This window comes from Canis lupus, chromosome 17 (genome assembly GCF_048164855.1).
Source record: "Canis lupus baileyi chromosome 17, mCanLup2.hap1, whole genome shotgun sequence".
NCBI lineage: Eukaryota > Metazoa > Chordata > Mammalia > Carnivora > Canidae > Canis > Canis lupus.
In genome coordinates, this window is record NC_132854.1 from 56,455,457 (window position 1) to 56,476,784 (window position 21,328).

A 21,328-nucleotide genomic window follows, 5' to 3' on the forward strand; every position below is an offset into this window, starting at 1 on the left:
GGCTGTTGCAATAATCTCTGAGAGACAGGGTGGCTTGGACTAAGGTCTTAGCAGTGGAGATGACAAGAAGTCATCTGATTCTGGGTGTGTTTTGACAGTATTTGCTGACAGATTCTTTGCGGCACATGAAAAAGTGAAGAGTCAATAGCCTGAGCCATGGGAAGTCTGCATTAACCAGTGTGGAAAGACTGGACAGGAGCAGCCTGGGGTGGGTGGAGGGTGGAAGGTGAATTGTACGAGCTCCGTTTTAGCCCTGTTAGGGACCCAGTTAGGAGATTTCAGGGGGTCAGTGGCCTGCCGTGTCTGGAGGCCCACGCTGTAGGGTTAGGTTTGAGGTCAGCAGCATGTGGATGGTTTTTAAAGCCGTGCGATTGGATGAGACCACCCAGAGAACCAATACGGAGAAAGGAGAGAAGAGATCCAAGCTCTGAGCTTTGAGGCACTCCAACATACCTGGGTAGGCAAATGAAGAGGGTCCAGCAGGTTGTACTAAGAAGGAACTCTCAGAGGGATAGGAAATAAAGCAGGTGCCTGGGATGACCTAGAGGCCTAGTCAAGAGATCGCAAGCTGGGAAGAGGGATCAGTCCCTGAAACGCTGCTGCTAGTCCTAAGATAAGGGTAGAGAACTGACCACTGAAGCACAGAGGTCATCAGTAACCACGTAAGGACAGTTTGGGGCAGAGGTGGGGCCAAAGTCCCGCTGGACTCCTTCCTCAAAAGAATGGGAGGGAAGAAACTGGAGACGGCGACGATAAATTTCAAGAGATTTATTACAAAGGAAGAAAAGAAATGTAGTGGAAGCTGGCTCAAGGGAGCTGGCTCAAAAAAAAAATCTTTTTTAAAGATTTTATTTATTTATGAGAGCGAGAGAGCGAGAGAACACAGAGGGAGAGGGACAAGCAGCCTCTGCGCTGAGCATGGACCCTGACATGGGGCTGGATCTCAGGACCCTGAGCTCATGACCTGAACCAAAACCAAGAGTCAGACACTTAACCAACTGGGCCACCCAGGTGCCCCTCATGTGTCATTTTTAAAATGGGAGAAATAACAGTAAGTTTCTATGATTCTGGAATTTCCTACCAGAGAGAGAGGGAAAAACTGTGCCTGGTGGGTCAGTTGATCATGAGCTGCCTTCAGCTCAGGTCATGATCTCAGGATCCTGGATGTTAACATCTAATACAACCACAGTACAAGTGGCAACAACAGGAAGTTAGCATTGATCCACCACTATTAACTAAACTACAGACCTTTTTCAAATTTAGCATATTGTCCTATTAATGTTCTTTTTCCGGACTAAGAACCCATCCACGATCCCATATTCCATTTAGGTGTGATGTCCCCTTCATCTCCTGAACCCGGGATACTTCCTCTGTCTTTCAACACCTCAACACTTTGGAAAAAGTTAGTCATAGAATGTCCCATCCCTTGTTTGGGCTTGTCTGTCTCCTCACCCTTTAAATCAGGTCTAGGGACACCTGGGGGACTCAGTGGTTGAGCATCTGCCTTTGGCTCAGATTGTGGTCCTGGAGTCCCACATCGGGCTCCCTGCATGGGGCCTGCTCCTCCTTCTGCCTGTGTGTCTGCCTCTCTCTGTGTCTCTCAATAAATAAATTAAAATAATTTTTTTTAAAGTATGAATTCCTTTGGGGATCCCTGGGTGGCTCAGCAGTTTGGGGCCTGCCTTCAGCCCAGGGCGTGATCCTGGAGTCCCAGGACCAAGTCCCACGTTGGGCTCCCTGCATCGAGCCTGCTTCTCCCTCTGCCTGTGTCTCTGCCTCTCTCTCTCTCTGTCTCTCATGAATAAATAAATTTTAAAATCTTTTTTAAAAAAACAAATAAACCAGATTTGTATTTTTGGGCAGTAATACCTCATAAGCGACAGGTCCTTTTTGATGCATCATATCACGGAGCACCTGATGTCCACCACGGTCCTCCACTGTGAAGCTACAGTCTTATTCCCCTTTGTAATGAATAATTAGGTGGTCGTGAACTCAAAATACAAGCATTCTGCATGGCTTTTCTCCCACCCTGCTCATCTCCACCGGCGCAGGTACCGAGTAGGTGGAGAACTGATTTAATATTTTGGTCTATCGAGTCAGTACCTTAGCTAAGGTATAACCTAAAACCGTTGCCAATATCATCGAAGAGAAAGCTTAACTGCTTCAGCAGATTTTCAATGTAGACCAAGACAATCAATTATAGAAGAGGATGCTTGACGATCTCAAAGGAGAAAAACAGCCCCGATTTTAATCACTGATTAATTTATCCCGGTCTTTTGTGGAAATCCTTCTGTGTTCCTCTGGAAAATGCTTAAATCAAATCCTGTCCCTCTTGACCTACAGACAAGTGTACCTGAAAACAGTCTTCTGAAATATAAGCTGTATGTGCAAATCTAGAGCCCGGAGTGATGATATTGGGAGATGGGGCCTTTGGGAGGTGATTGGGTCATGAGGGTGGAGCCCCCATGAGAGAGATTAGTGCTCTTCTGAAAGGGGGCCCAGCGAGCTCCCTTGCTCCTTCTACTTTCCTGGCCAGGATGTGGATTTTCTGGTTTCAATATTATGCAGGGTGTTTTGTTTCAGTTCTCTGCCTGCTGCAGACTAGAGAGCTCTCTCCCACTTCCCAGGTAGACGGTACAACCCCAATGCCTCGCCCCTGAAAGCCCATGTCCAAATCGAATACCTCTGTGGAACCACCATGGCTTCACCCTCAGCTGACTTCCCTGCAGTGAGTTATTTTTCTTTCCAACACCAGGATTTCCCTTTCTGTCCATCATCTCAGCTACGTATTTCATCTGACATCTCTATTTGGGATGGGTAGGAGGCTGTCCACCTCCGCACTGGCAGCCACCTAAACTGGGATTCCTAGCATCGATTTCTAACCAATTCAACTACACGTGCTCACGTATAAAATAACTTTGTGACTGTTCATATAATACACCTATGTAGGCATGCACACAATACACGTATAAATATGTGTTTTATGACTGTTCGTACCATATACGTATGGATATATAAGGTACCTATATATGGATGTATTTTTTTAAGAGCACAAGTCCCATTTTAGTGTAATTTAGCAACAAAGTCCCTGTTACATACAATTATAATAATAATGGTCATGGTGTGACATTTCCTTTATACTATTAGGTTCTGAATTGCTGTTGAGAAAAAAATAAAAAGTTGACATTTCCTGAGCATTTACTCCAGGCTCCGTGTTAAAGCACTTCGAGGACATTCTTGTTTAATTTTCACAGCTCTTTATGGGGTAGGTGCTATACTGTCCCAATTTTACAGATGTAGCTATTAAGGCTTAAAGGGTCGAGTAATTTGACCAAAATTCATACAGCTCGTAAATGGTGGGGCCTGTACTCAAACCATGTCTGTTTGGCTTTAGGGCCCAAATATGTAACCACTTGACCTCTCATCTTAAACAGCCAAGTTAGGCAAACTGGGTATAGTAGATGTCCATAATATACAAAAATCCCTTAAAAATCATTAGGACGGAACAATAAACACTACAATGTAAAAATAAGCAAGAGACTAGGTTAAGTTATTTATAATAGATTATACTTGGTAATAAACAGAGAAATAAGATGTTTAAACTCATTAATAATCAAACACAAATTAAAATAAGATGTTATTTTCTACCTGTAAGAATAACTAAGATTAAAAAGTGATTAATTCTCAGGACAAATTAGCTCCCATGGAGGGAAATAAACACGCACAGCAGGTGGACCTTAAACCAGGATTTCTAGAAGACAAATAGGGGATATTTTATCAAAAAGCTTTAAAATGCTTATGCCAGGGGTGCCTGGGTAGCTCAGCTCAGGTCAGGATCTCGGGGTCTCGGGATCAAGCCCCGTGTCTGGCTCCGCACACTCACTGGGGAGGCTGTTTGTTTCTCTCCCTCTCCCTCTGCCCTCCCCCAGGCCCGACTCATGATCTCTTTGTCTCAAATAAATAAACCTTTTAGAAAGATCATAAAATAAATAAAATAAAAAGCTTACGTCACATGGAAAAAAGTTCTCATATTTTTGAAAGAAACAATAAGGTTATGAAGTAGCAATGAAACATTATTTTTAAATTAAAATACATATATGTGTACATATGTATATTTGTATGTATAGAATTTTTTAAAAAATAAATATGTTATATCAACATATTGACAATTGTTATGCCTTTATGAAAAGGATTGCAGGGAATTTTTGGGTTTTTTGTTTATATGTATAATTGATTTTCCTACAACACACATGTATTAGTTTCAGACCCCTAATTCAGTATTTCTTAAAAATACTCGGGCAAATTGAAAATGCAAGGTTCTGAGCCTGTACGGTCAAAGGCTGGATTGGAAAGATAAAGTGGGTCTATAAATAAGGTCCCATAGGATGTCTAAGATAAAATAAATGAAAAAAACTAAGTCACCAAATAATATGGACAATGTAATCTCGTTACTTAAAAATTATATATAATTATATATTATAAATGATTTAATATGTGAATTTGTAAATATTTATTATATATTATATATTAATTAATTATATAGTAATTGCATTATATGATAAATATAGTGGTTTGGGGAGAAGATAGGAAAGACATTTACTGGGATGCCTGAGTGGCTCAGCAGTTGAGCATCTGCCTTCAGCTCAGGGTGAGATCCTGGGATCCAGGACTGGATCCCGCATTGGGCTCCCTGCAAGGAGCTTGCTTCTCCCTCTGCCTGTGTCTGCCTCTCTCTCATGAATGAATAAATAGATCTTTAAAAAAAGAAAAAGAAAAGACATTTACTTTCTATACTTTTCTATTACTTTTTCCAATAAATATTAATTACTTTGATATTAAAATCCTCAATTAAAAATAAGGAAGTTGAAGGAAAAGCTGATCGAAATCCATAAAGCAAACTTTTTTTTTTTTACATTCGATTATGGAAAAACCAAACTCAGTGTTAACACCAAGCTTAACAGATATTATTTTTTTAAGATTTTATTTATTTATTCCTGAGAGACACAGAGAGAGAGAGGCAGAGACACAGGCAGAGGGAGAAGCAGGCTCCATGCAGGGAGCCTGAAGTGGGACTCGATCCCAGGACCCTAGCTAGGGTCAAGACCTGAGCCGAAAGCAGATGCTCAACCACTGAACCACCCAGACGTCCCTAGATATTATTAAATAGCAAATAAAATTACTCAGTCTAGTACTCAAAAGTCAAATATATTTATAGGCATTTTTACTCCAAGACTGGTCCATGTGGGAAACGTCCAGATATTCAATAATTATTTAGCCACACCTAACGGTTATTGATCAATGACTGCTCATGAATGGAAATTCATGAATGGAGACAGGATCTTGATCCTATTTCTCATTAGGGCTCTGTGACCTGGTACCAACTTCCTGTGCTTGACCATGACTCTACCCAGTGTTGGTCCCTTGTATTTCAGATGAGTGCTATGTGGCACCTGGAAGAAAGGTGCCTGCCAGATGGATCTAGGGACCCCGTGCTGTCCTGGGGGACCTCAGCCAGCCCAGGCTGCCGAGGGACAGACATTCTTGGGAATGGGCCCATCCTTCTCCTCCCTGCCCCTGACACTCCCGTCCTCCCCTTGCCCTACTCCTGCCCTCTGCCCCTTGGTGGCCTTGCTGGGCCTGAGTCCTCTGACACAGTGGATGCTCCTGGCCTCTTGGCCACAAGTCGCCCATGACGGGGATGCTGAACCACTGCTGCCCTTCTCCAGCCTTGGGGGCCTGAGTACGCTGCACCTGGACCTCCTGACACCCCTGGAGGCCTCCGGCTCGTCCCTCAGGTTCCTGAGGCCCAGGGTGGCCTCACTTCCCATTCCCAGCCAACCCCAGGGGGCATGCAGAGGTATCTTGTTGGTATGGGAGGCACCGGCCTCCCCTTTTGGGGTCAGGTGCCTCCCTGTCCCACTGTGTGCCAGGCAGACTGACTTGGCAGGGCCAAGAGTTACCTTTGCCCGGTTGCGAGCCCAGGACTGAGCGATGGCGGGGGGCTGAGCCAGCCACGTGGTGCTTGGCCGTCCAAGGGCTACCATTTTGCCCATTGCCCCTACGTGTGTGCTATGGTTCCCTTACTTGTTCTTACGAGAAAGGTGTCTGTTTGTCTTTGTGCGGATGTTTCAAAGGGACAGAGGTCATTCGCGAGAGGTCTGGGGAGGTACAGGCCTTCCTCCCATTTCAGCAAGAGCCCTTCCCGTATCCTCCAGCCAGCCCATGTCAACAACTCATGGAAAAGTCTGGCCTCTTAAAATCCACACGTCCACTAACTGTACGACGTCCTGACAGCATTTGAGGCTCCAACACGTCTTCGCCTTATGGAAAACACTTCATTTCCAAAATGAGGACCCGTATAGAATAAGAATAAGAATAAGAATAAGGACCCGTAAGTGAGGTGCCTTAAGAATGATACGTATTAGGAAACACTCAGGGCCAAGTCTAGGCCTCAGGTGTGGATCTGAAAAGCACACTGCTCCAATTCATCGCAGAGGCTCGTTTTACAGTAGATTAGCAAAACCGGCCTTTCTGGTTCCTAACCCCATAATCTCTGCTAAGCAAACGGTGGCAAACCAGGATCCACCTGCAGCCACTGCGGCCCATCACTTCGGCTCCTCACTGACCCCACTCGTGCCATCTCTTCACCACTGGGGACACCACGTGTCCCACGGCTACGTACTTAGAATAACCAGACTGAGGGTGCAGGATGAGATGCCCTTTCTCCTCCCAAGCAGGATCACTTGGGCAAAGTGATACACCAAGTGACAAATCCACTGGAAGCAATCCTTTTTTAATGCCACGACTCCGGGTTCGGGAAATGGGGGTCAAGGAAGAAGGGAATGTTCCAGTTTCCTTAGCTTCTGCCAAAAGGAGTGGTGACCCGAGGGACCTTCTTATGGGTCTGATTCTGGGTAGGTTGGTAAGTGAAGGGGTGCATGGGGGTCCTGAGCACAAGGAAGGGACCCCCACCAGCAACGGCGTGCAAGTTTCCATGGCTTAGAGCAAGGCACCATCCAACGAGAAGCAGGAGCACAGGCTGTCTCAGCTTGTTTGGTGGTTTGCATGCAAATTGCTTGTAGTTAAGAACTTTTTCTTTAGGGGCACCCGGGTGGCCGCTGAGCATCTGCCTTGGGCTCAGGTCACGATCCTGGGTTCCCAGGATTGAGCCCTGCAAGAGGCTCCCCGGGGGGAGCCTGCTTCTCCCTCTGCCCATGTCTCTATGTCTCTGCCTAGGTCTCTGCCCCTCTCTTTGTGTCTCTCCTGAACAAATAAATACAATCTTAAAAAAAAGAAAAAAAGAAAAAACAAGCTTCTTTAAAGCAAGCCTTACGCAGAGCCATGTTAATACGTCAAACAGATCAAAGTGTCGGTGTCCTGCCTGGATCTGCAGGGGAGGGAAGAGTAAAGGACCACAACCCGTCTTGCCCGTAGCTCACAAACAGAGCCGCACACCGCGTGCCTCGTTCCCTTGGAGGGTATCACTACACCTGGCACCACCGACGGAAGAAATGAAGCAACTGTCCCCGTGCCACCAAGGCAGGCCATGACCTGGGACAGGCCGAGGAGGAGCTAAGAAGGGGCAGCCAGGGATTTGAACCCATGTCTGGAACTTCCTCATTTCGACCCTCATCAAGTCTCTGACATCAAAACACAAAGGTGGGGGGCTCGGATTGTCGTGGATCCCCAAGGGCTGTCAAGAGCACGCTAATCCCATGTGTGACGCTGAGGCCACCGCATCCAGCTGTGCTGTAGGGTGTGCGAGCTCCTCATCTACACAGGGAAGGGGATGCACCCACCGCACTCTCCCCTCCCCTGGTCCCCACACGCACACCCGTTTAGCCCCGTGACGCTTAAGAATAAAGCACACACGCTTAGTCCGGGGCGTGAGCAGAGAGCAGAACGATGCGGTTTGGAGGGCAAGGCCACTGACTGCATCGGCTGCTGCAGGTCACCGCTGCCACGCCTCGGAAGGAAGCGTGGCATCACCGAGCATTGCAGCTCACCTTTGCTCCGAAGGCTACAGGTCTTCTTGGGAGACTACACACAGGGCGTGCAGCGCACCCACCTTACACGCTTAGGACTAAATCCCCGCCGGTTGCAAGGACTCAGGAGATGAACGTGCACAGGAGAAAGCGCCTGGGAAGGATTAGGCGCTTCCAGAACGCTCTGCCCTCTACCATTGGGAGGAGGGGCGCATTGCAGCCCTTGTGCCTTTTCCACCTTTGCCAGGCTCTCCAGCCAGCTGGCCCGGCGGGTGCTGAGCACAAGGCGGCTTTCATCCTTGGGTCACCCGGCCAGACCCACCATGGACTCGGTCCAGTGCAATCAATGCTGGCGGAGCTCGCAGACCTGACTCACGTGGAGGACGAATCACGGTCTCCTCGCTTACATCACTCACTCGGACCCTTCGGGTCCCAGCAGTTCCTCTGCAGCCCGGGGTGGGGGGTGTGTGTGTGTATCAGGCTCTGCAACAGACCGTAGGACCTGGCTAGAGCATGCACCTGTTTTACAATCTGAGCTGCAGGCTTCCTTCTCTGCCTTGAGGGGGACAGTAGCAAACTAGGTGTGCTATTTTATGAACAAATGCCCAGGATTCACACAGCATTTGTTGATGACATTGTTGATGACAGTAGATCGTCGGGGATCCCTGGGTGGCTCAGCGGTTTAGCGCCTGCCTTCAGCCCAGGGCGTGATCCTGGAGTCCCAGGACCAAGTCCCACGTCGGGCTCCCTGCATGGAGCCTGCTTCTCCTTCTGCCTCTCTGTGTCTCTCATGAATAAATAAATAAAAATTTAAAAAAAGATAATAGATCATCAACTATTATCACAGAAAGCAGGGACAATGCAGCCAGGACAGCTGGGCCATTTGTCTTCTAACAATTAGCCTCTAATGAGGCCTCGTCTGTGTGCATTACCAAATTAAATTCTAGACGCAGATGATTGCCTTAGATCCTAATACCTGGAGTTAGGTCCCACTTTACCCCAATTTCACAGGTGAGGAAACCACAGGGGCTTAGAGAAGTCAGCAGCTGGTCCAAGGGCAGAGAACTAAGAAGGGGCAGCCAGGGATTTGAACCCCGCTGAGCTGAGCTGAGCTGTGTTCTGCTGCCTTTGGTGGAAATTTGACGCAGGTTCTAGAATGTTCAATTAGCATGATAATTGTAGAGAAGATAAAACAAAACCAAGGCTTAGAACAGTGCCTCCCTCAGAATAAGTAACCGACATTGACATTTCCTGACATTTCCGTCATCCACAGCACCAAAGGCAATGTTGCTCAGTCAACCTAACGTTAAGGAAACAAATATTATTTACCTTTTTTTGGTGAAGGACATAGTCACAGAATATATACACAGATATCTACTATCTGCTGGGTGCGGACAGTCTAAAACCATCACTGAAGCAAATACACAATTGTTTCCAAGTATTGGGGGTAGTGTGAATAAATAACACTATTCTACCCAAACAACATAATAAAAAAAAAGTTTAAAAATTTTAAAAACCTCAAGTAGATATAATTATAGATAAAGCCTTTGCAAATGATTTAAAATTTAATTTCAATGTCTAAAATTATAAATCCTCACACCATTTTAAGTTTTAATAAAGTTTAAAGTTTGGCACCTACAAAGTACTTTATGCATAGCAGGTTTCCAACAAATCATTCTGGAATAAATGAGTGAATTCATGAATATGCTTTTAGAAACAGACACTATCCTTTCATTACATTTAGGATTTTTTTTTTTTAATTCTATGATTCAAGTTGTGTGATAGTTTCTTATTAATGATTTTTAAATCATTTCTTTAGTAATGATTTTTTAAATTTTTATTTTAAAAAATATTTTATTTTTATTTATTTGAGAGAGAGAGAGAGAGCGAGAGCGCGTGCAAGCACAAGAAGATGGGGGAGGGGCACAAGCAGACTTCCCACTGAACAGGGAGCCCGATGCAGATGTAGGGTCTTGATCCCAGGACTCCGTGATCATGACCCGAGCCGAAGGGAGACACTTAACCGACTGGGCCACCCAGGCACCTCTAATTTTTTTTTTTTTTTAAGAGACTCTTAGGATCAATCTCTACTTCAAATAAAGGAAATAACTATCATCCTGAAAGACAAAAAGAAACAACTAAGTATCTGGCCAGAAATAATTAAAATAGTTAAGAACAGAGATGAAATTTTCAGATATGAGAGGTAAAAAGAAAAGCAGCTTCAAAACATCTTTATTTACATTTAAGAAAATATAAAACTGTTCTCTATGCAGCAAAATGAAAACACACGAAATAGATGTATATACATTTAAGCCACATGACTGGTGAAGAGTAAAGACATTCCCCAGTACTGTATATATAACTGAATAGATAAACTCAGACCAAGAAAATGTCTCTTTCTCGAAAGTATTTCGGTACCCTGGGTTACTGTGGGCACTCAGTAGTTTAACCACTGTGCACTCAAAAACAACTCTTCATTTTAAAAAAGGACTTCTAAAAATCTAATTATAAGCATAAGGATACAGATTACTGCAGTTATTTCTATACAGTAAAATGTTCGATTGAATCTACACTGATTAAACTGCTCAGTACACCTGTTATGCTTAAAAGGAAAATAAAGGAGAGAGGGATATTGGAAAATAGTAAAGATTTCTAGTAACAGTCTCTACACCTTTGCAGCAGAGGCGAATCTGAGGTTCCCCCATGTATTCCCCCACGCATTAGGAAAATCAATAGCATTACCTGCGGGGTGCCTAGGGTTGCTTTTGCATAAGCTTTTATCTCAGTTTAGCAACATTAAAAAAAAAAAAAGCACAGAAACACAAGATATATATGACCTTGGCTCACCACTACCTGGGCCTCCTTAATACAATCTGCTAAAAGAGTGAGAAAGGGTGGTGGTTCCCTTCCGCAAGCTTCCTCACATGGTGCTGCCAAACTGCAAAGCTAATGGGACAAATAGGCTGACGCTACGTCATAGGTAAGAAAGACCCTTAAAATCAAAGATGGAGCTGCAGTACTTAAAGGGTCACGATTTTTTTTAAAAGGAAAAAAAATTGAGGTAGTAAAAAAATTAATAAATAGTAAAATAAAATAGTAAATAGTAAAAAATTAATAAAAATAGTAAAAAAATTAATAAATAATAATCGTAAAAAAATCTAAATTGAATGCAATCTGGGCTTTCTAAATCCAGCCTGCATTTGTACATCATGTCCATGTTAAACAGCCCAGGGTTCAGCCTAGGACTTGCCAGAAAAAAATCTGCAGGGACTGAAGCCTGGTGTCTGACTCCATTTGTGACAAAGCATTTAAAAAAAAAAAAACTATTGATGAGCACATGGCCTTGCCTGTGACCATGCAATCCTAAGTGAACATTTTAAAGGCCAGGCATTGGTCAGTAAAACTGAATTTCAGTGGCTCTAGTGGTTCCAACAACTTTTAGGAGCACAGGCACCGGACTCAATTTAAACATCGGAATGCAGATTTATGTATGTGAGATATGCATTTTACGCCTAAAATCATGAACGGTTTTTTTTCAGACTTACAAAAAAAAATTCACAACGAATATTATTTGAGACAAAACCTAGCAACCGGATCCGCCTATTGCTGTCAACTTTCTGGTCTTTCTGAGAGGCTAATCAACCTATGGAGTAGACGCAGGGCAAAGTGGAATAACCAACCTCCTGGCAGCCGCCACAGTCTCACTGGGACACAATGATCTACAAGGAAAAAGAAACCACGTGCTAATTATGCTAAAAAAAAAAAAAAAAAAAAAAAAAAACCAAGGTGCATATTTCCCAGAGTCTGATGCAACACTCATACTTTCCCACTTTTTTTCATGGACTGTTTTTAAAATGCATGCATGCTCCTAAGGGGTAAGAAAGGGAAGGCTTGGTTAGGCTTGAAGGCTTAAAAGATCCCCAAAGCTAGATTTATGCAGGAGACTCTCCTCTCCCAACACCTGTTACTAAAGTTCCTACACTTGTACTTAAGAAAAAAGCTAGACCGGGAGAAAGCTCCATCTGCTCCCCCTTCTGAGCTGGGCTTTACCCACCGAGCTGCTGGGGTCTCCGCCTCGCACTCTGCCCTCTCAAGCCTTCCGAGAAGCACGCACCTCCGTGCAAACCGACGATGCACCGAGCGCGGACCCACAGGTGCACCGACACCTGCACGCAGACCAGCGATCGCCCAAACCACGGGCTTCCCTCCAAGCCCGCCTGCGCCCTGCACGTCCGGGTGCCCCCCCAGGTTCTCCCCACCCAGGAACCTGGAAGGAAGGGCCAGAGAGACAAAAACAGTCTGCACTAAAGGAAGAGAAAGGAAACACAAGCCCGGCCTCTCGGGGGGCTCGGCAGACTCAGCCACGGGACCCCGCTGCGCCCAGGTGCAGCCTGAACGGACGCCAGCCCGGACCCCAGCTAGGACGTCCTGTCATCCAGAGGCGTAAGCAGGTAACAGGGGTCCTCGTCACCAAGAAGGAGAATAGGAATAACGATTGTCACCACGGGGATCCGTACAGCAGCGGCGCGCGGCGCGGACCTCTCCTCCAGCCCCGCCGCCCGCAGCCTCGCCCCGCAGCACGACTCTGCCGCCAGGCCGGGCCCGGGATGCGCGCGCCCGCCGACCCTCCGCGCGCACGCGCCCCGCCCGGCCCCGCCCTCCCCGTGCTCTCTTCCAGCGCAGGCCCCGCCCACCGGCCCGGCCCCGCCCTCCCCCGAGCGCCGGCCCCGCCCACTCTCGAGCGCCGGCCTCGTCCTCCCCTGATCTCCCCTCGAGCGCCTGCTACGCCCGGGCTTGGCCACCCCACCCCGGCTCCCGGCCCCGCCCTCCCTCGAGCGCCGGCTCCACCGTCCCCTCTCCCCTCGAACTCTTGCCACGCCCGTCGGCCTCCCCTCGAGCGCCGGCCCCGCCTCCCCTAGTCTCCCCTCGAGCGTAGGCCCCGCCCACCCCGCTCTGTCCCGCCCGGCCCCGCCGCCCCTGGTCGCCCCTCAAGCACCGGCCCCGCCCCCCTGCTCGGCCCCGCCCACCCCGCCCGGCCCCGCCTCCCCTAGTCTCCCCTCGAGCATAGGCCCCGCCCACCCGCCCGGCCCCGCCCTCCCCCGCTCGGCCCCGCCTCCCCTAGTCTCCCCTCGAGCGTAGGCCCCGCCCACCCCGCTCTGTCCCGCCCGGCCCCGCCGCCCCTGGTCGCCCCTCAAGCACCGGCCCAGCCCCCCTGCTCGGCCCCGCCCACCCCGCTCGGCCCCGCCTCCCCTAGTCTCCCCTCGAGCATAGGCCCCGCCCACCCGCCCGGCCCCGCCCTCCCCCGCTCGGCCCCGCCTCCCCTAGTCTCCCCTCGAGCGTAGGCCCCGCCCACCCCGCTCTGTCCCGCCCGGCCCCGCCGCCCCTGGTCGCCCCTCAAGCACCGGCCCAGCCCCCCTGCTCGGCCCCGCCCACCCCGCTCGGCCCCGCCTCCCCTAGTCTCCCCTCGAGCATAGGCCCCGCCCACCCGCCCTCCCCCGCTCGGCCCCGCCTCCCCTAGTCTCCCCTCGAGCATAGGCCCCGCCCACCCCGCTCTGTCCCGCCCGGCCCCGCCGCCCCTGGTCGCCCCTCGAGCACCGGCCCCGCCCCCCTGCTCGGCCCCGCCCACCCCGCTCGGCCCCGCCCTCCCTCGAGCGCAGGCCCCGCCCGCCCCGCCCCGCCCTCCCCTGAGCGCGGGCCAGGCCCGCGGGCGGCGCAGCGTCACCGGCTGCCGGTTGCTCTGGGCCGGTCTCCTCCGCCTCTGGCCGCGCGCCGCCAGGGGACCGGGGTAACCTAGGTGCTTACTCTGCGGACAGCACCCTGCGGGAAGGCCCGCAACCTCCCTTGACCTTTATATTCACCTCGCTGCCTAAATTCCGAGGACACGATGAAAAGAGGAAAAGCCAGTTATTCTGAGAAGCAGTGATCGCCTTAAGGACTAGTGTAGGATTCCAGCCGATCTCCGATACTTCGGGAGGAAAATTGCCAGCGTCTAGTGGACGAACAGGGAGGGACCACACCTTGAGCGCTTGTGTGCAAAGTTATCTTTGGGGGAATAAAACGGCCCCAAGCATCTATGCGAGGCCAGAGCATTCCTTCTGGACTGTCCGCCGAATAGTGGTGTGCTGGGCACTTTGATGCTGCCCTGAGCATAGTTTTTTTTGGGGGGGGGGGTGTTCCATCTTCTGGAATCACTTCTAAATAGTCCTAATTGGAACAGAGATCCTGGAAAATCTCATTATATTAAAGATCATCTTATTTTTTGATTAAATAGTGTAACCCAACTAGTCGTGGTTGAACTTTAAAACAAGTCATTATTACAGAAAGAAAACAACTTACTTGTGAATACTTAGATATTGTGGGTCTCGAGAGGCTATCATTCTTTTCCCAAATATGTAAAATGATCACATTTTGAAGGAAGAGAAAAAAAAAGAGTGTTATTTCTACTGTTCTGGGAAATCAGTATTTACTAGATGATGAGACAGTAGCCGACTGAACGTTTTGCTAACGTGGGAAATTTTAGGATGATCCTGATTGGTAATCGTATATGTATTTTAAAATTCTGTGTTAAGAACCTGAATTTTATCTAGCTTCTTTCTAGAAGTTTTAAATAATTTTTTTTCCCTTATCCTCTCTCTTATAGGAATTCTGCTTGGACTCAGTACAGTATTAGCACAGAAAGATTTTCACTAAGATGTAATCTAGATTCAAATGAATGATTTTCCCGCAATAATCCAAACACACTCAAAACGTTTTCAATTCTCACTTAGCCAATAGCTGTGAAAAAGAGCGCTTGCTGTCAATTAAAATGCAAAACCACCCACAACTACTTCGAAGACCTTTACCTCCCAAACTCCCTAAACTGCCTTTAAGTAAGAAGAAAGTCCCTACAGGTATGTGTAATTAATCAGATGTGTTATTAAGCTTATTTATTTTTCATAGGAATTTCTCAACTTGCACAGTTCAGAATCACAATCGTGAAAAAGACCCTCGCTAATAACCAGTAATGTTACAAATGTTTGTTGGGGGTGCTAACCTCCGATTCAGTTCTACAGGTACAGTTGATCCTCATTGTCTATGGATCCTATAGGTGCAGGTTTACCTAACTGCTCAAATGATTTCTAACCCCCAAAGCGGTACCTTGTGCTGAACTTTGTCTTTCTAACCCAAGGATAGATCAGAAACAACACTTCAGAGCCCTAGAGAGAGTTCTTTCTCCCTTTTTTATAATAGATGAGACTGTCAGGAGGAGAGTCTTACACATGGTGACTCTCGGTCATCAGTGGGTGCATATGTTCTGGGCGGCAAAGACCCAGATTCCCAGCTGATGGCCAGGGAGGGATGTGCGCTGCCTTCTTGTTTCAGCTCTCATCCTGTAAACAACAGCCCTTTGCTCCGTCTGTCTTCATTCTTTTTTCTCAGTGCCACATTTTAAAAATGTTTGTGCTTTTCGTTGGTGTTTCTGCTGTCTAAAACAGTGCTCAAGGGCTGTCTGGTGTTCCCAAGCAGCAGAAGACTGTGCTGTGACTTACAGACGAGAACATATGTGTTGGTTAAGCTTCCTTCAGGCATGACTTACAGTGCTGTTGGCTGTTTGTTCAGTATTAATGAATCAACGATATAAAAGTGTCTTTAAATAGAAATACATATAAAAGATTATGTATTGATTGGTTGCTGATTCTGTTGAGACCAAAGGCTTAGAGGAAACGAACCCTATTAGTTTCCAATTTTTCCTAGAAGCCATGGCACAGTATTGGATAATTTTAGCGCTCACAGATTTTTATAGAACAGAACTGTCATGGAAAACAAGAATTGACCATATTTCTGAGCCCAGTGGTAGGAATGGGGGGCGGGGGTGTAATAGTAGGCAAAAGAGACCTTATCCATCCTTTTCTTTGGTTATCCTCTGGTTGGATCAAATAATCATATAAGTAAATGTAGAATTACCCTGTGATAAGTGCTATGAAGTGAAGATTAATAAATTTCCACTTGAAGAACTAAAACTTTATATCCTACCCTTAATCCTTTATTTCTGTATGTGGTATTTATTGACTCCTTACTTAGAGCAATGATAAAATTAGTATTATTTCTACTTTCCCCTTTTCAATCTCCTCAACCACCTGATTTTATTTGCTTGTCTTTGTTATTTTATAATGTATTTCCTTATCTTAGTATCAACATTTATACTGTTAAAATATGCCTAGCCTGTCACTTGATTTACAATGTTAAATTATTACCTTTGATTCATGGCTATTAAAGATGTATTCAACACGCCCATGCCACCTCCAATTTCCTATCCCACTTCCCCTTTCAACTTTTTGTTATATCCTTTCTACGTTTCTTTGGCATTCTGTATTTCTACATTTACCACCTGTTCTGTAAGAGTAATGCCCACAGTTATGTGGATTTAATGCACACTACCAGTTCTTTTGTTGTAGTTTTTTTCATTCATCTTTTGGTTGAAGTTTATCTGGGAGTACAGAGTACAGGGCTGACAAATTCTTTGTCTGGGGCAAAGGGTAGGAGGGATGGGGGGACGGGGGCTCTCCTGCCTTTTGGCACCTCAGAGCTTCTATGACCTTGACTGTTATTAATCCTGTGTTCACAAAGGTTCTTGGTAGAGTACTTTGCATACAGTAAGTGTTCAAAATACTTGTTGAATGAATTCATTAACTTAAAATGACTCAAGTACTGTTTCTAAAAATAAATATTCAAACACTGAAATTAAACCCTGAAATATCTATAATGTGCATACGACGCTAGATGCCATGGGGAATTAATGATTTGAATGACTTGGCGCCTGCCTTTTAGGACATTTTAAGACCTTTAATCAAGTTCTAAACACGAGATACACGTAAAATAAAATCCTTAAATAACAGTGTAAGGCAACATAGAATTTATGTCCAATTAGTGGTACAGACAGTAGTAGTTCATAGACGTGAGAGAGGACTGGGGCAGGAGTAGGGCTTGAACTAAGACTTGAGGAATTAGTAAGGGTGGAATGAAATATGTTTTATAGAGGAGACCTGTGTAGTTTTTGATGGCGGAGGAGAGTCTATTGGAAAAGGAAAAATTTAATACATTAGAAAAAAGAAAAAATCATGAGGGAAACATCAAAAACTAGGCAAGTCTGGAATTGAGAAGGCACAGATAGTATCTTCGTTGGGAGGATTTCCCTAAGCACCTCTTCTCCCTTCACACAGAGTACTTTCCTTTATGCTCCCATAGTATTCCGTGTTTACTCCTACTAAGCACTCATCATACCTGGTGTAACTGGTTACCTGCCTAGTTTCTATACCAAACTGTGATATATTTGATGGTAGTAAGGTTTGTGCTGTGTGATTGCACCGTCAGCACTGTGTGTACAGCTGGCACACGGTATGTGTTAAATGAGAACAGTAGTGTGGGCTATATCAAGAAAGATGGATTGCATAAGGTTTGAGGAAGATTTTGAAAGAAGGAAATGATTTCGATTGGCTACTAAGAAAAAGTATTCTGCACACTGTGATCAAGATAAGAAACGAAATTACAAATGGGGAGTTTGGGCTTTGTGATTGTCAGTAATAATTAGAGTATTTGAAGGTTTCCATCGGAAGTTAATGAATTACTACCCAGCAAGGTTAGGTGAAGTGGACCCAATTCACATAGATTTTTATTCACCAAACTAAGATATCTGAATCATTACTGAGAAGATTCAGATGACTTGATGAAATGTATCGGAAAATCAAGGGTGAAGCTAAAGTGATGTAAACTAGGATGCTGGCTGTGAAAATTAGAAGGGAAATCTGGGTTTTTAAAAAGTGTCACTCAACTATGAGAGAAGAGGTTTAAAATGCAATAGCTTGTGTGAAAGCATTTCATAAACTATAAAATCATTGTGTAGTTGTGAGATGTTATACTGCTTGTACTACATCTCGTGTGGCCTGCCATTATTTACTGACTTGCAGCAACCTGGAAAGTAAAAAATGCCCTAGAGTGGAAGTCTAGGGATCTGAATCCTGGTCTTAGCTCCAGCACTAATATGACACATGGCTTTAGGAAGTCATTCGATCAATAGGTCTTATCTTTCTACTCTGAAACAGTGGAACTTCATGAGGTTATTGAGTTTTCAATCCTTTTCTCCACCGTAAACCAAATGAAGATGGGACACGAGCCCATCAGAACAACAGCTCACTTCTTTATTGATTTTCATGGTAGAAAAGGACAGGGGAGTGGAGCAGGGGAGAAGAGGTAGGGAGTTAGAAGCTTTAGAACTGACATATATAATTTGAGTATAGTCTGGAGGTGATTAATTGGGTATGTTAAACGTGAGGGCTGAGGAATCGGAAGTATAGGCAGATTGAAAAACAATCCCACAGAAATTATCAATGTCCTAATCTTTAGAACCTGTTAATGTTATCTTATACAGCCAAAAAAGAAAAAAGAAAAAGAAAAAAAGAAAGAAAATGTTCAAGTGGGATTACAGATATGATCAAGTTAAGGATCTTGTGATGAAAGATTATTTTGGATTATACAGGTGAACCCAAAATGCAATCACTTACATTCTTATAAGAGAGAGGCAGAGAGAGATTACACAGAGAGAAAAGGTGATATGAAGATGGAGCAAAGAGAGATTGGAAGATGCTGGCCTTGAAGATAAGTGTGATGTGGCCACAAGCCATGGAGTGCTGGCAGCCACCAGAAGCTGGAAGAGGCAAGGAATGGATTCTCTGCAAGAGAGTTCAGAGGAAATATGGCCCTGCTGACACCTTGAGTTTTGGTTCAGTGGTACAATTTTGGTTTCTGGCCTCCAGAAGTGTGAGAGAATACATTTCTGTTGTATTAAGCCATCAAGTTTGTGGTAATTTGTTACAGTAGCTAGCAGAAGCTAATACAAGAGAAATCCAAGATTCCAGTGTGTGTGTGTGTGTGTGTGTGTGTGTGTGTATGTGTGTGTGTACACATCTGTGTGACTAGATATCATATATATCTCTATCTAAGCTGTTGATGAGTTTTGTATAGAGATAGTAAGTCTGAGGTGCTTAGGGCTTCCAGACCAGACTTTCCATATACAATTATTATTGTATATGGAAAATTAGTTAAAGTGAGAGGAGGGATAACGTTAGAACCTTTGGGAATACCAAATGGTAAATTGAGAAAGAAGGATTTGTCTAGAGAAAGATAAATGGCCAGGTGGCATTAATGAAGAAATGATGGTGTTCTCATGATAGCCAAGAAAAGAGTGAATTTCATGGAAAAGAGAGTGAATTAAAGGGTCAGGTGCTAAAAAGATGTCAAATAACATAACTAAAAATGTGTATCTGTTAGGTTTAACAACCAGATTATCAATAATTATTTTGTCATAACAGCTTTAGTAGTAAAGAGAGAAAGTTCCAGGTCATAATGGTTTGAAAAGCAAGTGAGAGGAAACTTTGAAAGGACAATAGAATAAACTTTTTATTATAAATTAAATATCCTTTCTAAATGAGCACATCAAACTTAAGTTTTCTTTTTTTTTTTGCAGGTCAAGATAGCTGGAATTTAAAGTATTAATATCAACCAATAAAGTATATACCAATTAAAAATAAAAGAAAGTTGGGCAGCCCTGGTGGCTCAGCAGTTTTGCGCTGCCTTCAGCCCAGGGCCTGATCCTGGAGACTCAGGATCGAGTCCCACGTCGGGCTCCCTGCATGGAGCCTGCTTCTCCCTCTGCCTGTGTCTCTGCCTCTCTCTCTCTCTCTCTCTTAGGAATAAATAAATAAAATATTTTTTAAAAAATAATAAAAGAAAGTAGACTTAGATTAATTGTGAATATAGTTCGAAAACTTCAGGGAAACCACTTAAAATTTTTTAAAGAGAAGTATCATTGATATGCTAAGAGAGAAACTGAGAAACTGAAGGAGAGAAACTGAATCATAAAATGCTCAACTGAAATCAGAAAAAGAAGAAAAGGAAGGGAATATTTTTTTAAAGATTTTATTTATTTATTCATGAGAGACACAGAGAGAGAGGCAGAGACACAGGCAGAGGGAGAAGCAGGCTCCCTGTGGGGAGCCCGATGAGGGACTCAATCCCAGGACCGCGGGATCATGACCTGAGCCGAAGGCAGACACTCAACCACTGAGCCACCCAGGCATCCCAGGAAGAGAAATTTTTAAAAAAGAAAAAAACAAGCAGCAAAACAATAGCAATGAATAGAAAACTTTATAAATGTGTCAGATATTAAGCCAACAATGTCCATAATTCATTAAAAATGAACGGTCCAAGGATACCAATTAAAGACAAATTGTTACAGCAGATAAAAAACAAACCCAGGGTTGCCTGACTATCTATCTATCTATCTATCTATCTATCTATCTATCTATCTATCTAGTTAATCATTCAGAAGGCAATCTAGATGAACTCTAGAAGCAGAATGCCAATGCTGATGGATGCTTTCATGGGTACATTTCCATGAATAATACAAATTCATTAAAAGATGAATAATTATAATGAAACCATAGCACCCTCAACATGAATTTTCACAAGTATCCAAAAGGCAAAACAATATTACAGTAAAAAAAAAATCAGTGGTTGCCAGAAGTTTGTTCAGGGAGAGGAAGAGTGTTGAATAGCTAAAGCACAGGGGAATTTTAAGATGGTGAAATTAGTTTTTATGTTATTGTACTAGTGGATGCATGGCATCACACATTTGGCAAAATCTGTGGAACTGTACAACGCAGAGAACGAACCCTAATGTAAACTATGAACTTTAATTCTCAACATTGGTTCATCAATTGTAATAAATGTACTACACTAATGCGAGATGTTAATAATAGATAAAACTGTGTGCAGGGGAAAGGAATGTACGGGAACTATACTCTTGCTCAAGTTTTTTTTTTTTATATCTGAAACTGTTCTAAAAATAAAGTCCATTGATTTAATTAAAAGTTAGATTAAAGTGACACAACAAACAGAACAGAGATGGGTGGAGAAACACATCAAATTGAGTGTAAATTAGTTTGCCATTGAAGAGAAGGATAAACATGGTGAGATGGTGGGTTGGAAGGATTTCTGGAGTTTGTTGAGGATTTTGCTTGTGTTATTTTGTTTTAATATGGAAGAGAGAAAAAAAGGTGAAAATGGTGTAACCATGCTATTGAACAAGTCAGTTTTTATTAGTTCCATATAAACAGGAAGCTAAAATTCTCCTTCTCCTCTTACTGCCCTTCAAACTCACAAGGCACACATCTCGCTCTTCCAAGGCTTTTCTCATCACTTTCAGCTATTAGCCTTGTTTCATTTTTAGACATTAAACAAGTAGTTCAACCCAAATTGTTATTTTTATGTAGCATGCAGTCAAGCCCTGCCCTTTCTCCCAGGTCAGA

At 44.8% G+C, this 21,328-nt stretch overlaps 2 protein-coding genes across 8 annotated transcripts in view; one reads left to right on the forward strand and one right to left on the reverse strand.

Moving 5' to 3' along the window:
- LCP1 (lymphocyte cytosolic protein 1) overlaps positions 1 to 21,328 on the reverse strand; it is a 106,052-nt gene that overhangs the window by 69,264 nt on the left and 15,460 nt on the right. The window contains exon 1 of one of the 2 annotated variants that reach the window (XM_072783070.1): positions 12,503 to 12,550. The exons of the other annotated variant lie outside the window; for it this stretch is intronic. The gene's annotated coding sequence lies outside the window, so the exon portion shown is untranslated. Of the gene's footprint in view, positions 1 to 12,502; positions 12,551 to 21,328 lie in introns of those variants that run through there. 2 annotated transcript variants of the gene reach the window in all.
- LRRC63 (leucine rich repeat containing 63) overlaps positions 13,690 to 21,328 on the forward strand; it is a 37,717-nt gene continuing 30,078 nt past the window's right edge. Inside the window, exons 1-2 of one of the 6 annotated variants that reach the window (XM_072783076.1) lie at positions 13,690 to 13,779; positions 14,753 to 14,875. In XM_072783076.1, coding sequence (XP_072639177.1) covers positions 14,791 to 14,875 — 85 coding nt within the window. In that variant the 5' untranslated portion in view covers positions 13,690 to 13,779; positions 14,753 to 14,790. Of the gene's footprint in view, positions 13,926 to 14,110; positions 14,520 to 14,625; positions 14,876 to 21,328 lie in introns of those variants that run through there. The other 5 variants (XM_072783074.1, XM_072783071.1, XM_072783075.1 and 2 more) reach the window with 5 other exon arrangements.